At 36.5% G+C, this 21,059-nt stretch overlaps 1 protein-coding gene across 8 annotated transcripts in view; it reads left to right on the top strand.

Annotated features, from left to right (window-relative positions):
* Positions 1–21,059, top strand: part of LOC105473062 (sperm flagellar 2) — a 366,010-nt gene that overhangs the window by 296,886 nt on the left and 48,065 nt on the right. For all 8 annotated transcript variants that reach the window (XM_011726675.3, XM_011726676.3, XM_011726674.3 and 5 more), the window contains 5 exons: positions 4,363–4,490; positions 4,573–4,711; positions 5,975–6,112; positions 11,818–11,969; positions 15,809–15,989. In XM_011726675.3, coding sequence (XP_011724977.2) covers positions 4,363–4,490; positions 4,573–4,711; positions 5,975–6,112; positions 11,818–11,969; positions 15,809–15,989 — 738 coding nt within the window. The remainder of the gene's footprint in view (positions 1–4,362; positions 4,491–4,572; positions 4,712–5,974; positions 6,113–11,817; positions 11,970–15,808; positions 15,990–21,059) is intronic.

Genomic DNA, 21,059 nt, shown 5'->3' with positions numbered 1-21,059 from the left:
AAAATGCCAAAAATAAAAAGATTTTGTAGTTACATTGTCTAAGAAGATAATAGAAGACTGAAAATGGAAATCCAGCTTGGGTAACCTGAAATCATCTTAAATGAGAAATGAAATGAAGTCAAATTAATTAACGGTAGTAATAAGGTTTTGTGAGTCCCAAAGACTTGGTGGACCCTCTTTAAGAAAAGAAGCACAAAATTGCAGATACAGAATCAGTCATGAAGTGAATATTTATTTAGAACTGATTTGTATTCAGTTAAGAAATATTTTTATAACTGGAAGAAACAGACAAGCACCACAAACACTTTTTACGTGCCCAGTACCCCTCTGTTTTTCTTTATTTTTGCAGGTCTTTACATGTGACAATGATTTTGTAAGCTCATTTTCCTACAGAGAGAACAGAAAGATAATTGAGGCTTCCCTCTAGCAAGGTTCATTGGATTTTTTAGTGTTGATAGTTAGACATTTTCTTTTAGCTTCATAACTCATTATGGAAGGAAATGTGACAGAGAGGAAGTCAAATTGGGAAAAGGCAGAAGACCTGACCAGTGGTACCTGAAGATGAATCTGTTGCTTGTGTGAGCAAATTACTACGCTCCTCTCAGGAACTTGGACAACGCCTGTATAAAGTGAGGGTCTCTGAAACTTCAGTGAATATTGCCTTGGTTACTGAATTCCTACTATGATTTTGTGTTCTCTAACAAAGGGAAAACTATTTAATTGGAAAGTACAGCTCTGAGCACCTCATTACATCATGAAAATTCAAGTTCCCAGACCCCAGAAAAATTACATCTCAGGGGCTGGAAGAACCTACAGATATTACATTATCCACGACTCACAGAAGTCACAGAGGGTACAGGGGATTCCAGAAAACTAGACGCAGGCAAATGCTTAAATACTTAAGAAAGGGCAGTGGGACTTAGTAACATACAGACCAATAATGTATACATTAATTATTGTTGTAATTTAAGAGCAAATTATTAAACACATTACTTTTGAGCACTAATAAAATATAAAGATGATCATTTGGAGTCTGCACAGCAAGAATAACTCCTGTTGAGCAGACCCATTCCTGCTCTAGCCTTGAGAGCAAGGCTGGATATGTGGATCAGGGAGTAAGAGAAAGAGAGGAAGAGCCCTCAATCACGTAACTTTTTTTACAGTATATTGTCATAATTGTTCTATTTTATTATTAGTTGTTAATATTTTACTGTGCCTGATTATGAATTAAATTATATCATAGGAATGTATGCATAGGAAAAAACATAGTACACATAGTACAATCCGTTCCCGGATTCTGTCCCTTCCTCCCTCTTTCCCTATGTCATTGCCTTCCTTGAAGCCAGTCTCTGCCATAAGAAAAATAGTGAGAATGTAGTCTGTCCTTCTCCAAAGAGGATAGCTAGGACTCAGTGGAAATTACAGAAAGACAAATGTCTGCTCAACAGAAGAAAAAGTTTTCCAGTAACATGAGTTGTGAACATTGAAGGAGGTTGCCTTGAAATTCTGTGCTTGATGCATACATGAGGTCCACAGGGAGATTAGATAATATATCTCTAGCGTTTGGCATTTCTTGATTGGAGAGGAAATTAGCCCAGATGACCTTTAATGTCTCCATGTGTAACCCCCTGAGTAAATAAATGCACAGCCAATAAAAATATAATTAATATAATATGGATCCTCAGCTTTATTAATTTAGATTATTTCTTGGTTTTGATTGTTTATTTGCATTATTAAAGAAAATATAAAAGAAAATTTCTGATTTTCATGAAGCACACAGGAATGAAAGAACCTTCTAAATGTAATCAGAGAAATAACTCATCATCACCCTGACATGAACACTAGGTGTTCTTCATGCTAGGCAGTTTCCTAACTGAGACAAAATATGTCACCTGTGATGATTCAATTTCTTCATTCAATAACTATTCCTTGAGGGCCAACTATGTCCCAAACACTATGGTAATTAAAGAAAAGATGGCATGAGAGGACTTCAAAAAGCTTGTGGAAAAATTGAATTAAAAGATAAAAACTTAAAAATAAGCCTTATTTATCAACATAAGCTTCAAGTTTAAGACACTTTTGTAGGAGATAATGCCAACAATGTGGTCCATCCTTAAGGAAATGAGGGTCCCAAGAGTTGAATCATGTCAATGCAGTCTTTTTTACGTTATTTGTTTAAAAAAAAAAAATGGGTACCCTTTACAGCTATTTCAAGATTAGGAAACAAAAAGAAGGTAGATGGAGCCAAATCAGAAATACAAGGTGGATTGTATTAGTTTGTTTTCACAATGCTATAAAGAAATACCAAGACTGGGTCATTTATAAAAGAAAGAGGTTTAATTGACTCACACAGTTCCACATGGCTGGGGAGGCCTTGGGAAACTTACGATCATGGCAGAGAGGAAAGCAGGCACATACTACATGGAGGCAAGTGAAAGTGTGTATGTGTGTGTGTGAAGGAGGAATTGTCAAACACATAAAATCATCGTGTCGCATGAGAACTAACTCACTATCATGAGAACAGCATGGGGAAAACCCACCTCATGATCCAATCACCTCCTACCAGGTCCTCCCCTTGACACATGGAGATTATGGGGATTACAATTTGAGATGAGATTTGGGTGGAGACACAGAGCCAAACAATATCATGGATGCCTAATGATTTCCCATCAAGTGTTTTACAAAATTGCTCTTGTTTGATGAGGGGAATGAGCAGGAGAATTGTAGTGGTGGAGAACAACTCTCTGGTGAAGCTTCTCAGTTGTTTTTCTGCTAAAGCTTTAGCAAACTTTCTCAAATACTCTCATAATAAGCAGATGTTATTTTTCTTTGGCCCCTCAGAAATTTAACAAACAAAATGCCTGGAGCATCCAAAAAAAAAAAAAACTCTTTACATGACCTTTCCTCTTGATACAGTCTGCTTTTACTTTGGCTGGACCACTTCTATCTCTTGGTAGCCATTGCTTTGATTGTGCTTTGTCTTCAGAATCATACTGATAAAGCCACACGTCATCTCCCATTACAAATTCTTTGAAGAAATGCTTTAGAATCTTGATCTCACTTGTTAACAATTTCTATTGAAAGCTTTGCTCTTGTCTACCACTATTCTGGGCACAATGGTTTTGACATCCATCTAGTGGACAGTTTGCTCCACTTTTATTTTTAGTCAGAGTTGTGTAAGCTGAACCAATTGAGATGTCTGTGGGGTTGGCTATTGTTCTGCTGTTAATCATTGGTCCTCTTCAGTGAGGGCACAAAAAGTTAATTTTTCTTTGAAAATTGATATGAATTGGTCTACTGCTACAGTCTTCATCTTCAACATTATCTCACCTTCTTAAGATCAGTTAGTAAACTGCTAATTTCTTTGGAACATTGTGCCCATAAACTTTTTGTAAAGCATCGATGATTTCACCATTCTTCCTCCCAAGATTCACCAGCAATTTGATGTTTGTTCTTGTTTCAGTTTTTGCAGAATTCATGTTGCTCAGATAGGGGCTTTTTTCAAGCTGATATCTCATCTTTCTCAGTGTCTGAAACTACATCCTATTCAGATGTGTTCAAATATTGAATTTCAAAATTCATGCATAGTTTTTTCATAATGTGCATTTTTCATAAACTTTTTGAAGAGTCTTCTTATAATGGTAAACAAGACAATCAGTTTCTGGCTTTATGGAACTGCCATTCTAGAGGTGAGTACAGACAAGTAAATGATGATGTTACAATTAACAGTATCAGTGTTATGATGGGAAAAGTACAGGATGCTAAGGGAGAACCTCAGAACCTCAGTGTGTGACCTTGCAGACTTGTTGTATCTGGGAAGGATTTCTGGAATAAATAATATTTTTTGAGATGGAATTTCACTCTTGTTGCCCAGGCTGGAGTGTAATGGCACAATCTTAGCTCACCGCAAGCTCTGCCTCTCAGGTTCAAGCAATTCTCCTGCCTCTGCCTCCTGAGTAGCTGGGATTACTGGCACATGGCACCACACCTGGCTATTTTTTTGTATTTTTAGTAAAGACAGGCTTTCATGATGTTGGCTAGGCTGGTCTAGAACTCCTGACCTTACGTGATCTGCCCACCTTGGCCTCCCAAAGTGCTGGGATTGCAGGCATGAGCCACCGTGCCCGGTCCCCCAATTTCTGGAATAAATAATATCTGGGCTGAGACATGGAGGATTATTTGGAATATGAATTTGCTGTAGTAGGGACGTGGGAGAGAAGAGGAGCAAAAAGTCTCACAAGGAATGCTTTAGGTAGTTGCAGTTGCATCTTGACCTTTTTACTTGGGACTATTCCTTTGACTCTATTATTCAGAAGAACTTTCATTTTGAAGTAAAAATTTCTATACTTTACAATTTAACAGGAAATGCCTTCGTTTTTAGTACCTTACTGGGAACTAATAGAAAATTCCTATATAAACACCATCAAAACAGTACTCAGGCATCTGAGGGAAGACCAGCATACTGTGCTTGCTTACTTATATGAGATTAGGTAAGTAAAGTTTCCAAAGTTAGAATTTTACAGTTTAGAGGCATGACATATAAAATTTATCTCATTCTTTTCATGTCTACAGAACAAGTTTCCAGGAGTTTCTAAAGCGTCCAGATCACAAGCAAGATTTTGTAGCTCAATGGCAGGCTGATTTCAACTCCCTTCCTGATGACCTGTGGGATGATGAGGAAACAAAGGCTGAACTACACCAACGAGTGAATGTAAGGAAATAGTGACCTGTTGGGACAGGGTTAGCTGGCTTTCATATCTTGTCCTGCAAAACCCCAACTCATTCTACAAGATAACATTGGAAGAACCCTTCTAGACATTGGCTTAGGCAAGGATTTCATGACGAAAAACCCAAAAGCAAATGCAATAAAAGCAAAGATAAATAGCTGGGACTTAATTAAGCCAAACAGCTTTTGCACAGTAAATGGACAGTCAGCAGAGTAAACAGACAACCCACAGAATGGGAGAAAATTTTCACAATCTATACATCTGACAAAAGACTAATATCCAGAATCTACAACGAACTCAAATCAGTAAGAAAAAAACAATCCCATCAAGAAGTGGGCTACTGATATAAATAGACAATTCTCAAAAGAAGATATACAAATGGGCAATAAACATATGAAAAGATGCTCAGCATCACTAATGATCAGGGAAATGCAAATCAAAACCACAATGTGATACCACCTTACTCCTGCAAGAATGGCCATAATGAAAAAAACAAAAACCAGTAGATGTTGGCGAGGATGCGGTGATCAGGGAACACTTCTACGCTGCTGGTGGGAATGTAAACTAGTACAGACACTATGGAAAACAGTGTGGAGATTCCTTTAAGAACTAAAAGTAGAACTATCATTTGATCCAGCAATCCTATTATTGGGTATCTACCCAGTTGAAAGGAAGTCATTATTTGAAAAAGATACTTGCCCACGCTGTTTATAGCAGCACAATTCACAATTGCAAAATCGTGGAACCAACCCAAATAACCGTCAATCAATGAGTGGATAAAGAAACTGTGATATATATATTTTTGGTGAACAATATGTTACACCTGTGGTGTTAATTAACAAATTTATGCCCCTAATTTAATACAGCTGCATATTTTTTCCACCAACAATTGCCATTTCCCCCAAAAAAATTCACTGAAAGGACTTTTTCAATCAAACACATTTTTTTTTAGGAAGGATTAAAGCACATAAAACATAGCCATTCATGAATAAAGTAAAACATAGTGGGTTTGTGGTAGGCATAGACATATGATGTGGTGAGGTCCTCTTCAAATGTGAGGGACTGACAGAGTAGACTCAAAATGAATATTGGTTGAATGAGCACATACAATGCACGAGTGCAATTGGTGTAAAATTTCTTTAGAGACATTTTTAAGAGAGGCAAAGGATTTTAGTTTTATTGCACCTAGGTGGTTTGAGCAGCAGTCTAAAGCATAGTGACAATGCCGATGCCTGTTTTCTGTCTAGGATCTGCGAGACCGCCTGTGGGACATTTGTGACGCACGGAAGGAAGAGGCAGAGCAGGAGCGGCTTGACATCATTAATGAGAACTGGTTACAGGACTCTCTTGGAATGACAATGAACCATTTCTTTTCCCTGATGCAGGTAAGAGCAGTGGTCACAATGACCCAGGCACTTCCCTTCACAGCCTCATCCCTCAGTCCCTCATATGACACTTTCTTGGGAATATGAGAGATCTGTTCAGGGCTCATTTTGGTATAGCACTATGCCTGGTATGAGCTCCAACTCACCAAGAAAGCTAGCTGAAATAATACATTTTGGTCCAGCCCAATATGCACCCAAATTGAAAGCATCTCAAGCAACTACCCACCAGCGTTGCTCCAGGTGGCCTAGATATGTAGAAAGCCACAGTAGAAATAGTGTCTACAACTGAGTTACCTCACCAGACTCTCAAAGCAGACCCCTTAAGTGGACAAAGAAAGCCCAGGAAAGCAGCCTGACCACAATAAACATAGGCAAGATCAGGTCAGGCAGACATTTGATTCCTGAAAATAAAAAGTTTTCCAATACTGGACTAGAAAAACAGACCATAATCAATGCAACCTGATTAACTTATATTTGCAGCCTATTAAGTTAAAAAAAAAAATTGCACAGGACAAGATTAGAAGACAGGTGCTGATTTTATTCTGACACCATTGCCAGCAATCGGGGAGAAAGCACAAACCCAATTCTGCCAAGACAAAGGGCTAGAGAGTTTTTAAGAGCCTGAGTAGGTTAGAAGGTATGGGTCATAGGCCAACTGTGTTTGCCAATTGACGTTATCAGAAGGAAAAGTCAACTTTCTACAATCTTCATCACAGGAGGTAGTTTTAGGACTTGAAGCAATGCACCCAGTGAAGTTAGGCTCCTACTCTCACACAGGAACTGGGAGACAGAGGCACTGTATTCCTTGATGATTAACTACATTACAAAGAGATGGTTTTTAGGTCCTTGAGAAAGACATTCTTTTCTGGGTTGTACAAATGGTAGGAGGCTTTTGAAAAGATTTACATCTCAAAGGAACAGTGAAAGGATTTACAACGTCAAGTTTTCTTAAAGCAAATGCTCTAACAAAAGGGAAGTGGGGTCTAGAGTCAGGAAGCAGCCTGTCTAAAGTTGGGTCAAGCTGAAGAGAATATGAAGGCTGTCTTCGTTCAAGTTGTGTGTACGTGAGTATTTTTTTCCTAAAACAACAGGAGTGAAGATAGAGAATGGAAAAGGGTACATTTCTGGTCTTTAGTTGATTTACTTAGATAAAGAGATACTACAGGAAATGAGAGTACTTATCTGGCAATCCCTACAGCTAGTGCATAATAGGTGTTCAGTAAATGTCTTTTCATCAAAGGACCAATACATGCTGATACTTCCAGTCCTCAAAGGGACAATTCATGGCTCAGGCATAGGCCAGACCACAGAAGGTCTGAAATATCAGCAGAAATCTGAGAGGCAGGAGCAGCCCCTCAGGTAGGAGGTTTCAAGAAATCAGGATACCAGGACAGTGAAGACCCCATGCAGCCATGTTAGGAATCTGGATTGGAAAGAGAAGATGGAGTTAGAAAGATGTCATCCAAAGCAGAGGACAAAGCTGGGTCACAACCAGGAGGACAGATCCACATGGCATGAGTTGTATGCAAAGATTAAAGTGAGGTGCCTAAGCAGCCTAGACCAGTCTGTATAGCATCCCCATGACATTGGTTTGGGCAAGCAAAAATCAAGTATTATAAACAGTTGTATCAAAAGCTTATGGCAGAAATAGTTGAAAACCAATAATGAAGGCAGATACTTTTTATGAATCATTCTTGATTAACAGCAATACATACCACCTTTGGAAATGTTATATGACTCAATATTTCAATAATCCCTAGGTATAGGACTTTTATCTTGAGAAACTGAACTAATATCTAAGACCAACAAGGAATAAAGAGGAAAAAGCAGTAAATAAAAGCTAACATTTACTAAATTCTTACTATATATATGCCAGGCACCATTCTAAAGATTTTTATGTAGAATACATTAAAACTTCCCAACAAGTTTTCACTCTTGCACCCAAGTTGGAGTGCAATGGTACAATCTCACCTCACTGCAACCTCCGCCTCCCGGGTTCAAGCGATTCTCCTGCCTCAGCCTCCCAAGTAGCTGGGATTACAGGTGCCCACTACCACGCCTGGCTAATTTTGGTATTTTTAGTAGAGACACGGTTTCACCGTGTTGGCCAGGCTGGTCTCGAACTCCTGACCTCAGGTGATCCATCCGCCTCGGCCTCCCACAGTGCTGGGATTGCAGGAGTGAGCCACCACACCCAGCCTACTGCAAGTTCCATTATCTTCATTTCACAAATGAAGAAATTGAGGCAAACACAGGTGAAACAATTTGCCCATCTGACTTCAAAGCCAGTACAGTAGCTCCCCCTTCTCCTCGGGTTTATTTTCCATAGTTTGTTACCCACAGTCTGAAAATATTACATGGAAATTTCCAAAAATAAATAATTCATAAGTTTTAAATTGTGCTCCATTTTGAGTAGTGTGATGAAGTTTCACACTGTTTCATTCTGTCTTGCTCAGAATGTGAATCATCCCCCTGTCCATAGTATCCACCCTGTAGATGCTACCTGCCCATCTGTTAGTCACTTAGTAGCCAATTTAGTTATCAGATGAGAAATCATAGTGTATATAATGTTTGGAACTATCTGAGGTTTCACTCATCCATTGGGGGTCTTGAAACTTATCCCCCATGGATAAGGTAGTGTCTACTGTATTCCTAACCACTGCTTTATTTTTCAAATAGTTGAAAGTTTGCCGCATAGAACTGTAGAGAGCCTTATTTTGCACTGATCAATAAGATCCTATGGAAATTACAAAAGAGAAGGTTTCAATTCAATATTTAAAGAAAGAGCCTAATGAACAGCCCATCAAGTAACAGACTTTGGAGGCAATGAGCTTTTTGTCCAGGATGCTCAAAAGCAGAAGTTTGCACGTGGTTTTGGAGGAACAGTGGAATGTACACTAGAGAAAGCCTTCAAGAATCTGTGGTATTGGATAACAGACAGCTAGATAAATGTATCCCAAAGCAGGTTCCATAGACATTAGTCCTACAAGGTGTTTCACAAAACAAGGACTCTGTGATCAAATGACTTTGGGAAGTGCTATCTACTCTAGCCTTCCTACCTCTCCCTGGGAGATTGACGAGTGTATCGATGTGTTTAGATATCGAAATGCCCTACAGGAAGGAAATCCTTTTTCTATTTCTATTTTCTACACTATTTGATCTTGAGAAGTTTTTGTTTCTTCCCCAACAAGGTACTCATTAACTGCCTATAGGACAAGTTTTCTACAAAATGTATTTTAGAAAATGCTATGCTAGATGATTTCTAAAATTCCTTTTAAATCTAAGATTCTGTCACAATTAAAAATCTTAAGAGAAAATATTGTTTACTAGTTATCATAAATATAACAGGAATTTTGATTAATTCTGCCTTTATGAAAATCTTGGATATAGTATGGCATCTTATTCAGATTTAGTTAATTAAATTATGCCTTCTAAAAATAAATTAATATTTTGCATAAGATAATCACTACAGTAAGGTAAGCCTAAGGCACAGAGAACAGCACTGTCCCAAATACCAATTGTATAAAAGAAGCTCTACTAAACCTAATCTTTATTAAATAGTTTAGTTCTATAAGTTAAGGAGGAAATAATTTTCTGATTTCTAAATTTATTTACTAAATAATACAATGCTATGATTTAATGACTAATAATTTTTATAACCTCAACACACTTATTTTAATTCCCCAAAGTTGTCAATATTCAGTTTGTACAAATTGGGTTTCTATATGATCCAATTCACCATAAATGTGGCATTCTGCAAGTTCTCATAATTTACAAGACTCATTTTTCTCCTCTGTTTTACCAAACCTAAGCATGACAGGTGCAAACACTTATTGTCAAACTGTAGGATTTGTTCATACATTAATATTTTAAAACTTAATTTTGTTGTTTTGCAAGGAAAGAGAAAAAGGTTTAGTTTTTCTTGTCATTTCAAAATGCTAGTTTAAAAAACTACTTAAATATATATTTATGTTTAAAATCCAAGGAGACTATTGAAAATGTTCTGTAATGTGAAACAATACATAAATGGTACTTTTATTTTTTAGCTTAGATGCACGTTCACCAAATTAATTTTTTCCTGTTTCAGTCATTTGATTAGAAAAGTTGAATAGTACAGAAAACAGCTTTTTCCAGGAGCAATTTGGCTTAACCTTTTCTATATCAAACACAGACTTATTGAAACTGTTCTTGTCTTTTGTTGTAGACTACAGTAAAAAACCAGACTTTTTTTATTCTGTACTGTGAATATGGCAATAAGAGAATATTTCTTGATATTTTACAAAATAAGTAGTGACATAATTGTTTGATAAATGTAGGGATCTCTTCATAAATATCTTTGAGTTTGGTTTAGATAAGGCTTTGAACATTAGGTCAATTTTGTTTTTCTTTTTAAAATGATGCTTTCTGTAATTAGCTAGATATCATGGAATTCATCTATGTAAAGAGCGTCAATATTTAGGCCCTCAGGTACTGATTTAAGTAGCCCAGGTGACTAAAGTCTGGAGGTCATGTTTGCACTAACAAAGAGGAGCACAGATATACACCATATTGTTCTAAACCCAATGGGAGACCAGGTTGAAAAATACCACATTCTACATTTGTGTTGTTGGCACTGTGCAGAATCTCACTATGCACACACTTCAGCGTATGCATACCACAAAAGGAAATGACCTTTGCTGACAGGGAGACACAACAAGGGAATGACCGATGCTCACCTTGCCACCAGCTCCTCTGGGTTGCTCCATTTTTCACAAGGTACTTACTTGCAAAGCAAGCAGAAGGGTTTAGTTGTGAGCACTGGAGGAACTGAATTATCTCTCTTCTCCGCATATTGAACAACAGAGGAAATTGTGGAAAGAGAACTATTCTTTAGACTCTATGTTGCCGGGCGCAGTGGCTCATGCCTGTAATCCCAGCACTTTGGGAGGCTGAGGTATACAGATCACCTGAGGTCAGGAGTTCGAAACCAGCCTGGCCAACATTGCAAAACCCTGTCTTGACTAAATATACAAAAATTAGGAGGGCGTGGGGGCAGGGCCCTGTAAACCCAGCTACTCAGGAGGCTGAGGCAGGAAAATCGCTTGAACCCAGAAGGTGGAGGTTGCAATGAGCTGGGATCATACCACTGCATTCCAGCCTGTGTGATAGAGCAAGACTCTGTTTCAAAAAGGAAACAAACAAAAAAAAAACTTTATGTTGCCCTTTGTCGTTTCTCCACAGCTAAGTTAAGTTGCTCTAGTGAACCAGAACCTAGTGTCTTTTTGTATTTGTATTTTGTATTTGTGTGTATAGTGTTTTTTGGCATCTCCCAAATCAACTCATATGCTACCTATGGCAAAGAAGTTTGCTACTATATTGGCTGATTGAATCTAGGACACAGGAATTGCTAATGTTAAAATAGTGAATAGCATGCATTACTTGAAACATCATATATCCTGTAACTGTCACAATGTCAAGAGGCATAGAAAAGTCATTTTGTTAAGTAGAATCATGTTTCATAAATATAGAGAATGCAGTCACTAGTTATCTTTAATTTTAATGAAAATCTTAGATATAGACTTATAACCAATGCTCCTTCTTAATTTCCAGAAAATTATTTTCAATGTAAATGTTTTCAAACTAGCGCTTTCAGAGGCTTATATCGGAAATATGTACAGATCAGCTTGTTCTTTCTTGGATATTAACATTCACATTTCCTATTAAAGGCAGAACTGAACCGTTTCCAAGATACGAAGAGACTCCTTCAAGATTATTACCGGGGAATGGAAAGTAAAATCCCAATAGAGGACAATAAGAGATTTACTCGAATCCCTTTGGTCCAGCTGGATAATAAAGACAATTCCGAAAGCCAACTTGGGTAAGGCAGGCTATTATATCACACTGTATTGTTTTAAACATAAAGTTTTGTGATTTAAAATTAATTACCACTAATAAAAAATCACACTCCTTTATCTGCAAATCCAAGGTCCAAAAAAGCTCTAATAACCAAACTTTTTTTTAATCGTTTTTGTGTCATTGACTTAAGACTACTAATATACATGATCCAATTTATAGGGAATATTTACTCATTTTGCTGCAGAGATAAAATGCGTTTTATGATGGAGTCATCCCACAGACTCTGCAGGTGGTATTCAGGAATATATGGAACACACAAATTCTGAATTCTGAAACACTTTTGGCCCCAACGGTTTCTGGTAAGAAATTATGAACCTCGGCCAGGCGCGGTGGCTCACGCCTGTAATCCCAGCACTTTGGGAGGCCGAGGCAGGGGATCACGAGGTCAGGAAATCGAGACCATCCTGGCTAACTCGGTGAAACCCCGTCTCTACTAAAAATACAAAAAACATTAGCTGGGCGTGGTGGCAGGCACCTGTAGTCCCAGCTATTCAGGAGGCTGAGAATGGTGTGAACCCGGGAGGCGGAGGTTGCAGTGAGCCGAGATCGCGGCACTGCACTCCAGCCTGGGCGACAGAGCGAGACTCCAATCTCAAAAAAAAAAAAAAAAAAAAAAGAAAAGAAAAGAAAAAGAGAGAGAGAAAGAAATTATGAACATCTAACACTTTTATGAAAGGACCAAAGCAGGTGTGTGTGTGTGTGTGTGTGTGTGTGTGTGTGTGTGTGTGTACATATTGTATTATATAAATGAAAATGAAAGGTGTTTTGAGTCTTTTACAGGTAAAGACATTGAGAAACAGTAAAGTCTCAGTAATATGTGATAATGACCTTATGAGAGTGACTGAAAGACCTATTAATAGTCTAACATCAGATTTCTGCCAGCAAAAAAATAAACTTGGTGGTAGGATAGAAGAAAAATTTTATTTTCTGCCAAGAAAATCCTGTGCAATGTAAAAGTCTGTAAGTCATTGTTTTTGTACATCCAATGGGTAGGGGCAAGGGAAAGGCGAGATCCCCAACTCTGAGAAGTTCTGAACAAACAGAAAAATGTCTTCTAGAAATGGGAGGTAGGAGTGGTGGTGATTCCTGTGGCATGGTTTCCAGCTATAAAAAATTAAGAGAGCTTTTAAAATTAAAGCAATTAAAAAATAGAATTCAAAATCCTTAAAAATTAAATGAATTTTAATTTGAACTAAATCAATAAAATATAGTGAAGAATTAAAACAATCCTTTTAAATGATCAGTAGGCAGGTGATAAACAAAAAACATTATATCACATATGAGGAGGGGAAAAAGAAACTCAGATTTAAAAAAATAATATAAAGTCACTGAAAGTTAAAAGTAAATCTCCAAGGGGGTGAGCTATATATTTTATGTTGAAGGCAGTGTACCATATTTTTACAAGTTTGCTCAGTCAATGCAGGTGTCAGGAGTTGCACAAACTAAACGCAGAATAATGAATATATTTTGAAGTAAGACAGATCTGGTTTGAATCCTAGTTCTGTTAATCATTGTATGTGAATAAATTAAGACAATTTATTTGTTGTCAAGTCACTCCATCTCTCTTAACCCTCAGTTTCCTTATCGGTAAAGAAGGGATGTTGTGAAGATTATGGAAAATAAAATCTACAAAGCATTTAGTACCATCTCGTGGTATCAGAAGATGAGACTGAGTCCCAATAACTCTCAGTAAATATTGATTATTACCTATTGTATCTTCCTGATTTGTTTCTTTTACCCTCCCTTGTTCCAAAAAGAATTTGAGATGGCCTGAACACAATATTTTATGCAGTGATCTAAAGCCCATTTCTGTTCTCTCCTGGCTTTTTCCATCTACTCCCATCACATCCCTGTCAGGCCCATGTGTACACAAGAATATCTAAGAGTAAAAACATGCCCCCTCTTTTTGACACAAATAGAAGGAAAATATTCAGCAAGATGCTGAAAGAGAACTTTGAGATTAAAAACAATTTTTAAAAATCCAAAAGCAATATAAACCACTAGAACCATCAAAAGAGGCCAAATGTCTATGTCTAGAGTGGCAGTACATTCTGTTCTCAGCACACGATAGCAAGTTAGGCATAATGGGTAAGCTGTTGATGTTGGGTAGTAGAATGAAACTGGCAAAAGAACAGCCAGTTCTTATTTCCTGTGAATAACTCTGCACCAATCTCAGCCTCAAATCACAGCTTTGGGTACCTACTGGAACTATCAGTCAATCAATATATCAACCAATTAACCTATCAACCTGTCATATATAAAGGAAAACAAGAACAATGTTAAAAATTTTCATATATTTTGTATGCTTTATTCCTCCCAACAACCATATAGTAATAATATTAGTAGTAGTATCATAAGATTATTCACAATGATAGTAATAACTCTTAGTTGATAATGAATGCTTGTAATAATTATCATATTTGTATTATTCCAAGAGGAACTGAACTTGATAAAGTCAAATGACATGCTCAAGTTTATACCTACTAATAGTGAGAGAGCTACCTCAATCAGAGTATTTTCCAGTAAATAAATTCTAAATGCAAATTCTTATTCTAAGTTATATACCACCAGTTCTGTCGTCCAAAGCAAGATGTTGAAAAATACATGTTGTACTGTATTAAACATCTCGAGATGATCACATAAGCCTTACCCTAACTTTTTGAGCACATGAATCACAGTCAAACTGGAGTAACAGTGATTTAGCCTTATTTGATTTTTAAAATGTAATTTAATTTGGGGGCAGATGAGTAGCAGATCCTCAATACACTGCCTTTTTAGGCATGGTAGACTGTGACTGTGATGCTGTACCAGTGATTCATTTTTCTGAATCACTGCTCTGTTCTCCAGCAACTTGAGTCTACAAAACCAAATGCTTGTTCCTAGATTACTGATTCTGACTCTCTTCCTCTAGTTTCAACAAAGGCATCCTTGGAGCTGTTCTCTTCTCATTTCTTCCCCAAGCTGATAGCCCTTTGCTCTTTCTATTACTAAAGGGAGATCTCAGTCACAATAAGCATTCTACCTTGTAGATCTTTCCCTGCTTCTGTTAACCTTTGAGATCCTGGGATCCTTCTGGGATAAGATATTCCCAGAGGCAGCTCAAAAATTTCTTCACAGGAGCAGCAATAAGGGAAGAGGGAGGGAGAGCTTAACTTTGTGTCCCCACAGCACTTTATAAAACAAAGAAAAAACCTTTGTGGGGATGGTGCTGCAGGCTACCCCACCTACCATCACAACTTAGCTGCCTCTGTGCAGTAGCCCCTTTCAGACCTCACATGACTATTAGTCATGTGCTACTGTCAGAGGAGATCAGGTGTGTTCAGTGTGATATGGCCATGGACAGTCATGTCCTACCTTCAGTTGTGCCCTCCGGGATGCCAAATGATACTTGTCACCTTGGAAAAGTGATGCCCAGTTTTGTTTGGTTTGCTTTTTCATGACTGACTTTTTAATTTATCCTTCATGGGAAGTGTATGCTCTGGAACAAATTACAAAGTCACATTTTTTTTATAATGGCCATTGTCTAATCCTCTGCTTTATAATTACTGAGAATTAAGTCTCAAAGTTATGTTTTTTGTTGTTGTTTGCTTTGAGTCTCTTCTTATTAACAAGACGTTCTAGACCACAAAAACTTGAATGCAGTCTTTTGTAATCTTTTCTCCATTAAAATAATTCTTCCAGGAAAACTTTGAAAATTGAAATTAAACCAAGAGAGTAAAATTTACAAAGTAACATGGTCACAAAAACAGAATTCTGTTAAGCAAAATTTTTATATCCCTTTTGCTTGTTTGTTTCTCAAAGAATTCCTCTATTTCCTCGAATATCCATTTCTCTGGAAACAGTTACGCCCAAACCAAAAACAAAATCAATACTGAAGGGCAAGATGGATAACTCCCTAGAAAACGTTGAGTCCAACTTTGAGGCTGATGAAAAGTTGGTCATGGACACCTGGCAACAGGCTTCTTTAGCAGTATCTCACATGGTAAGCAATGTTCGTTGTATTTCCTGTTAGTAATACACATTCATTGAATACCAAGGTTGGTAATATGCTATAAGTAGAAAATTTACACAATGTTCTCAAGCACTGTAGAAAGTTGTACCTTCAAAACATTTTTTTTTTTTCTGAAAGAAATAGAGAAATGTGATTTGGTCAATAAATTTTTGAGATCATGAAACAAATGAACAAACACTTAGGTTATTTTCTGTGCTGGACTCCAGTTCCAAGTGCAGGGCCTAAAGGCATTCAGGAAATGTTAATGAGGCGGATCAAGTGTAAGAAAATCAAGACGGAATGGGTCTGGGACCAAGCGGAAGTCACACCCCTGCTTGCAGGGGCACATGCAATTGCCATTTAAAAATGAGGTCTGGCATGGTCAGATTTTCCAATTTTCCAAGAAAAACCAAGCATTCAGATTTTTATGTAAAACTACTAATTTTAACATGTAAGAAATGAAAGAAAAATTTTTTAAAAATATGCTGCAGAGCCAAGCAAATCACACATCTGGCCTATAGGGCTCTAGCTGGCAACCCCTCTGCTAGGCATTTTTCCTAAGTCACCTGTGGGGTAAGTATTGTTATTATCCAATTTACGGTGGGGAATTAAGGTTCAGAAAGGCTAAGAAACTTGTCCAAATTCTCTTAGCAGGTAAATATCAAAATGAAATTTGAACCTAGGTCTATATGACTTCAAAGCTTATATCATTTCTACCCAAATCAAAAGGGAAAGGGGAGGCATACACGTAACTTTAATCCAAGCAGAAGGTCCACACCATGAAGAAGATACACACGGAGTTTAACTCAGATGATCAATTGCTATTCCCTCATCTACCGGGTCCTGGGTATACCAAGATGTCTTCTCTTTTCACAACATGCCAAGCCTTCTTTGAGTTTCCATGAAATATCTCATTCAAACAGAAAGCAGCATCAACTTTCCAAAAGACTTTGTGAAAGAGGCAGAAGAGGGCCTTGCATCGCAGATCTCACAGCAAACAAAATTTCCTACTGGGCACTTTCCAAGTCCCTTCTTGGCCTCTCTGCCTTCAGGCTTCTTTTTCTCTGACCTTCTCATGCAAGCAGACTCAGTGTTTCCTTTCTTCCTCCCTCTCTTTCTTTTGTTCTTTTTTCCCTCTCAGAAGCAATGATAACTCCTCTCATTGTTTTGCATGACTTAATGAACCCAGCTAAAGTAAATACTCATGGCACCACTACCTGGGGAGAAATTGAATAAAGGGTGCAGCTACCTAGTCATACTTTGCTTCTTCCCATTCCTAACGCACTTCGTATTCTCTAAAGGGGACCACCGTATTGCCTTTTTAGGAATCATTTCCTTGATGTTCTTAAAAGTTTTATTACCAAAGTTTATAGCTCTAAACACTGATGTGTAGCTTTCCTTGCTTTTGAGCTTTAGATAAATGGACTCATATCTTTTGTCTTTTCTGTGTCTTTTTTTGCTCAAGTTTCTTTGTGAGATTCATCTTATATTGTTCATTTTTTGTTGCTGTATTGTGTTTCATTACATTAATGTATCACAATTTATTTAACCAGTGTGCTTGTGATATACCTTTGAGTTTTCAATTTGGTGTTGGTATGGATACTATGAATGTTTGACCATGTCTACTGGTACCCATGGGCATAGATAACTGTTGGGTATACATCTAGCAATATGTGCTATCTTCAAAGTTAGTAGACAATACTATACATAATACCTCAGTTTTCATAGGTAGTGCTAAACCCTTTCACCGTTTCACTGAACTATCATCTTTGTTATACATTAGATGACCACTTATGTGTAAGTCTGTTGCATTGCTCCAATTGTCTATCCTTATGCCAACACCACACTGATATCATACCATTTATTTGTTACCTGGATGAGCAAATCTTCCCATCTTGTCATCTGCCAAGAACATTTTGGATTTTCATAACTTTTTGCCTTTCCATATTAATTTTCAAATCAGCTCATCAAGATTCACAAAAATGTTGGCTGCTGATTTTTAGGGCAGTATTTATCAGATTATGAGCATTCCTTTTCATACCCTGTTTACTCTGAGAGGTTTTTTCATGAATTGTATTTTCAAATGCTTTTTCTGCCTCTATTATATACTTTTTTCTACATTTTCTGTTAATGTGAAAAATCACACTGACCAATTTTCTAATGTTAAACTTATATCACATTCCTAGAATAAGTCCAACATTTTAATGAGACATCATGTTTCTTACATATGGGTGGATTTGTTTTGTTAATACTTTGTTTAGAATTTTAGTCTTTGAGTAAGACAGTGAAAGTGAGAGAGTTCTGTAATTTTCCTTTCTCATGCTATCTTTGATGGCTTGGAGCATCCAGATAATACTAGCTTCATAAATCAAGCCTGGATATGTTTCCTCTTATACTTTGGAAAATTTTATCGAAGTTAGGATTATTTCTTCTTGAAATGCTTGGTAACATTCACTAAGAGGCCATCTAGAACTAAAGTTTTATAGGAGTTTGTAGCAGGAGTTTTTGTTGCCCTCCTCCCACCCAGGAATTCATTATCTTTAATAGATTATGCAATGCTTTCTGGTTTTGTTTCTTCTTAGAAAAAACTTGAGTTGATTTTGGTAAATATTATTTTGCTAAGAATTTTTCTATTTCTAAATGTTTAAATTTATGTGTATGAAGTTATTTAAAGTGGCCTACGTTTGTGTTAATATTTGCAGTGTCTATATGATGTTCACTTTGTCACTTCTGATGTTTATTATTTGTGCTTTTCTTCTTTTTTTTAATCAGCTTAGCCAGATGTTTATCAATTATACCAGGCTTTCCAATAACTGACTTTTAACTTCATTCATTTATTTTACTGTGTGTGTTTTTTCTTTTCTTAATATCATTTTTTTCTCTTGCTATTTTCTTTGGGTTTACTTTTCCATTCTTTCCCTAGGGATTTGAGATAGATCACAGTTTATTAGTATCCAGTCTTTTTTTCTAATATACACATTTGCTACTCTAAAGTTTCCTCTATGACCACTTTAGCTTCATCTCAAAGCTTCTAATATGTTACTTTTATCATCGAATTCAAAGCATTTTAGAAATATATTTTTAATTTTCAAAATAATATGTTGTTTTCTGGCTTGATTACATTTTATTTGTGGAACATATTCTTATAAAAATTTTTGAAGTTGCCTTATGGTCATTTTTTGAAACGTTATGTGTGTACTTGAAATATATTCATTTAAGTGTTTGGTATACATATTGTAACTTATTGTTTATATATAAATATTTTGATATATTATTTTATTATGTATTTTTACATATAGATTATATATCATTGTTCAAATCTTACTTTTCTCATTTGTTTTCTCCTTTGAATTATCAAGAGAGTTTTAATAAGATCATCTGTAATTTGGTCAATTTGCTTTATGTATATTTGAGAATGAAATTGGGAAAATATAGATGTTAAATTGTTAAATCTTTCTGGTGAATTGAACCTTTTGTTATTATGAAGTAATCTTCTGTATATGTAGTGCCTTTGTTTTGTAAATTATACTTTTAGATATTGTTTATATGTCATATCTTTTCATCCTTTCATTTTCATCTTCTCTGTGTCTTTTCTGCTTTTATTCCCCTCTGTAAGTTTGGTCATCATGTATTCTGTTACTAGTCTCTTAGCAGTTACCTTAGGAATTACACCATGAATTAGTGGCTCCACAAAGTGTATTATTTAGTCAATAATTCATGGTGTTATTCCTAGGGTAGCCACTAAGTGATTTAGTGTGTGCTGTTTCCAAGCTAACGTGGGGGAAAGATGAAATTTAAAATATTTAATCCAAAAGAAGCAAAGAAAAGAGGGCAGAAAAAATATTCAGGACAAGCAATACAAATAGAAAGTACAGAGAAGATGGTAGATTTATAGCCCAAATATATCTATGACTACATTAAATTTAAATGGGCAAAATGAACTAGATGAAAGAAAATAAGTATTAGATTTTTAAAAAATGGGATATGATGCGTATAAGGATACTAAAATGGTTTTTCATTATTGACCTAAGAATGGGTTAGTGTGATGATCTCCACTTGCCATCATAGAATCTCACACCCTTGACCTTCTTTTGGTCTTCAGCGTTAGTTTCTACCTTGATTCCTGACCAGTTAATTGTCTCTTTCCAGAAGTCCTCGGCATCTGTGATTGTGTGCTTTCTATTCTCGTAGCAGTTATTGTCTTTCCCATTCATTTGGCTCTTAGTATCTAGGTTTTTGTTGTTGTTTTGTAATTTGTATCTTGTTAGTTTTAGTCTGAATACTTAACTAGATTCTAAAACTTTTTGTATACCTTGGACTTAGCATAATGCCCACATCAAACATAATATAATAATAAGCCCTCAATATAGTCTTGAGGTGCTGCTGCTGCTATGCTGATGATGCTGATGTCAATATTAGCGATGACGTTAGTGACAATAATGATCATAGCAGAGACCACAACAAGTACCAAGCACCAGAAAGTGGGAAACCAGACGTAGAAGCTCTAGAAAAAAATGAGTTATTCTTATTGTTAAATGAGCAGCATAGACATAATCTACAAGTCTTACGAATCTCATTAAAATTACCTGGGAAAATGACATTTAAAAATAGTATATTCTTAGAAAGGGAGGGTCATATAGCACAAAAAACATTGGCTATGCCTCTTGATTAAGCTGATACAATTTTAGGGAAATCACTTAACTTCTCTAATTCTTTAGTGGTGTGTCTGTAATATTGGAGATAGTCTATCTTTCCTTTATTGAATGGCTGAAAAAAATCCAACGAAATACTGTATGTAAAGTGTTTTAGAAACTGTACATTTTAACTTATTATTATGTTAAGAAATGTATTCAAAATTGTACCCTTTTCCTTGTGGACTTTTAAAAATCTTATAGAAAGCATAGGAAAATGGACTGCTTAGTGGTTAATATTACTAACAATTATATTTGAATCCTGCTTGACTTTGATGTCACACAATCTTAAGGGAACTTGGAATTTCAAATGAAACAGGTGTGATTCACTAAACTGTTGTGGGGCAAACAGCACCAGCTGAGATTAGTG

The sequence above is a fragment of the Macaca nemestrina genome, chromosome 6, assembly GCF_043159975.1.
Source record: "Macaca nemestrina isolate mMacNem1 chromosome 6, mMacNem.hap1, whole genome shotgun sequence".
Classification (NCBI taxonomy): Eukaryota; Metazoa; Chordata; class Mammalia; order Primates; family Cercopithecidae; genus Macaca; species Macaca nemestrina.
This window is presented reverse-complemented; position numbering and strand designations above follow the sequence as displayed.